The sequence below is a fragment of the Solanum tuberosum genome, unplaced genomic scaffold (assembly GCF_000226075.1).
Source record: "Solanum tuberosum cultivar DM 1-3 516 R44 unplaced genomic scaffold, SolTub_3.0 scf01525, whole genome shotgun sequence".
NCBI lineage: Eukaryota > Viridiplantae > Streptophyta > Magnoliopsida > Solanales > Solanaceae > Solanum > Solanum tuberosum.
Window position 1 is genome coordinate 1 of NW_006241246.1, and position 1,658 is coordinate 1,658.

At 31.2% G+C, this 1,658-nt stretch overlaps 1 protein-coding gene across 1 annotated transcript; it reads right to left on the minus strand.

Moving 5' to 3' along the window:
• Positions 1 to 47: 47 nt before the first annotated feature.
• On the minus strand, positions 48 to 668 carry LOC107059410 (beta-D-glucosyl crocetin beta-1,6-glucosyltransferase-like; the record flags this gene model as incomplete). Its single annotated transcript, XM_015305924.1, has 2 exons — positions 360 to 668; positions 48 to 289 (listed from the first exon to the last, which is right to left on the minus strand). Coding segments are annotated over exons 1-2 (551 nt in total), but the record flags the coding sequence as incomplete, so codon positions are not given.
• Positions 669 to 1,658: the final 990 nt, after the last annotated feature.

Genomic DNA, 1,658 nt, shown 5'->3' on the forward strand with positions numbered 1-1,658 from the left:
AATAATCAATATATTTGGCTTCTATAGTTCTAGAAGTGCTCATCAACATGATTTGCATATTTCCCTCAGCTAGACGATCTCCATCATCAGGTTCTTTCGATTTATTAGATTTCGCCACCATTTCACTCAATCTTACTTGCTCAATTTTCCTGAGATAAATAGCAGGGAAAGGGAATTCAACCTCCGGTTTCCTCAGTATGTTGAAAAAATACGAAAACACAGATGCACCCGAAGTTATAAGCTTAACTGCTGGAATGCTCTGTTCATTCGCGACATGTTCAGCCCATTGCTGCAATATGTCATAAATCACCAAATCAGGTTTCAAATTTTCCAAGATTTTCGAAAAGTTTGGTTTGGACATTTTCAGGGCTTTTTTGAAGGATGTGATTGAGATTGGGTGGGAGACCATTGGTAGTATGGTAATGAGGAGGAAGTTCGGGTAATTCTGGTAAGTGAAGTTCGATAAGCTGAATCAAATCAGCATACTTTTCGGGGATTTTCTTGATGGTGGATTTGAGATTTATCGGAGTTGAACAGAAGTAAATCAAGAATCCTCTGTCCGCGAGTTTCTTAGCTACGTTTAGAAATGGAGAGATGTGTCCATAAGCCAAAAATGGGAACATCAGTACCCTCAAAGTACTAAGAGGCTCTGTAACTTGTTTAGCCATGATCAAAATCTTGAAATGAAAATAGCGTGAGAAATGAGAGACGGTTTCTCTATGGAGTTGGTTTGCTTATTTATTAAAGAGAAAAGACTCAAATATGTATCGAACTACGTGCTCATCTATGATATTCGTTAAAAGTTTGTCTTATCTATGTCATTTATGTTCATGTCATAATTTGTTAACTGCAATGGCATAAATGATCAAAAATTTGAACGGATGACATAGATGAGTCTTTTTCTCAAAGTTAGATGACATATTTGAGTCATTTCCATTTTAAAAAAATGATTTAATTAATGACGTAAACGAATCATAACAAACCACATATACGAAATAAATTTGCAACATCAAAATTGTTTTCGGTTAACAAATAATGATATAGATGAGTTTTTTTTTCAAACAAAAAGGACATAGATGAGTCAAACTTTTAATCAGTCACACAAATAAACCTTTTTTTTCTTAAAGTTCGATGACATATTTGGAATTTTTCCCTTTACTATTAAATACATAAGAGAGATGAGGACAAAAGGGAATCATCTACACAAATACGTTAAAACTTTTACATTAAAAGCTCATCGAAAAATACACATTACTCAATTCCCCAAAAAGTGATGATAACAATGTAGGTGAAAAATACGAAAACCTATGACTTTCTATAAATGATCACATTATTCATTCTGATGTCCTACAATACTTGTCCACTATTGACTTTGAACATTGTTTAAGAAATTATAAATAAAAGGATAATTTTATTATATTATCCTTTGAATATGATAAATATCATTGCTTGAAAAATATAATAGAAAAAGTAAAAATTTAATAATTGGCATATATAGGACTAATAATTATCAGTTATGACACTATTCTTTATCTTTTAAGTTATAACAATAAATAATTATAGGTTATAACATTTTTATGATAATTAATGATACGGATAAATTAGGAACTAAGTGTAAAATTATCCATTGATTTCATAAAGTGGACAAGTATTGTTGA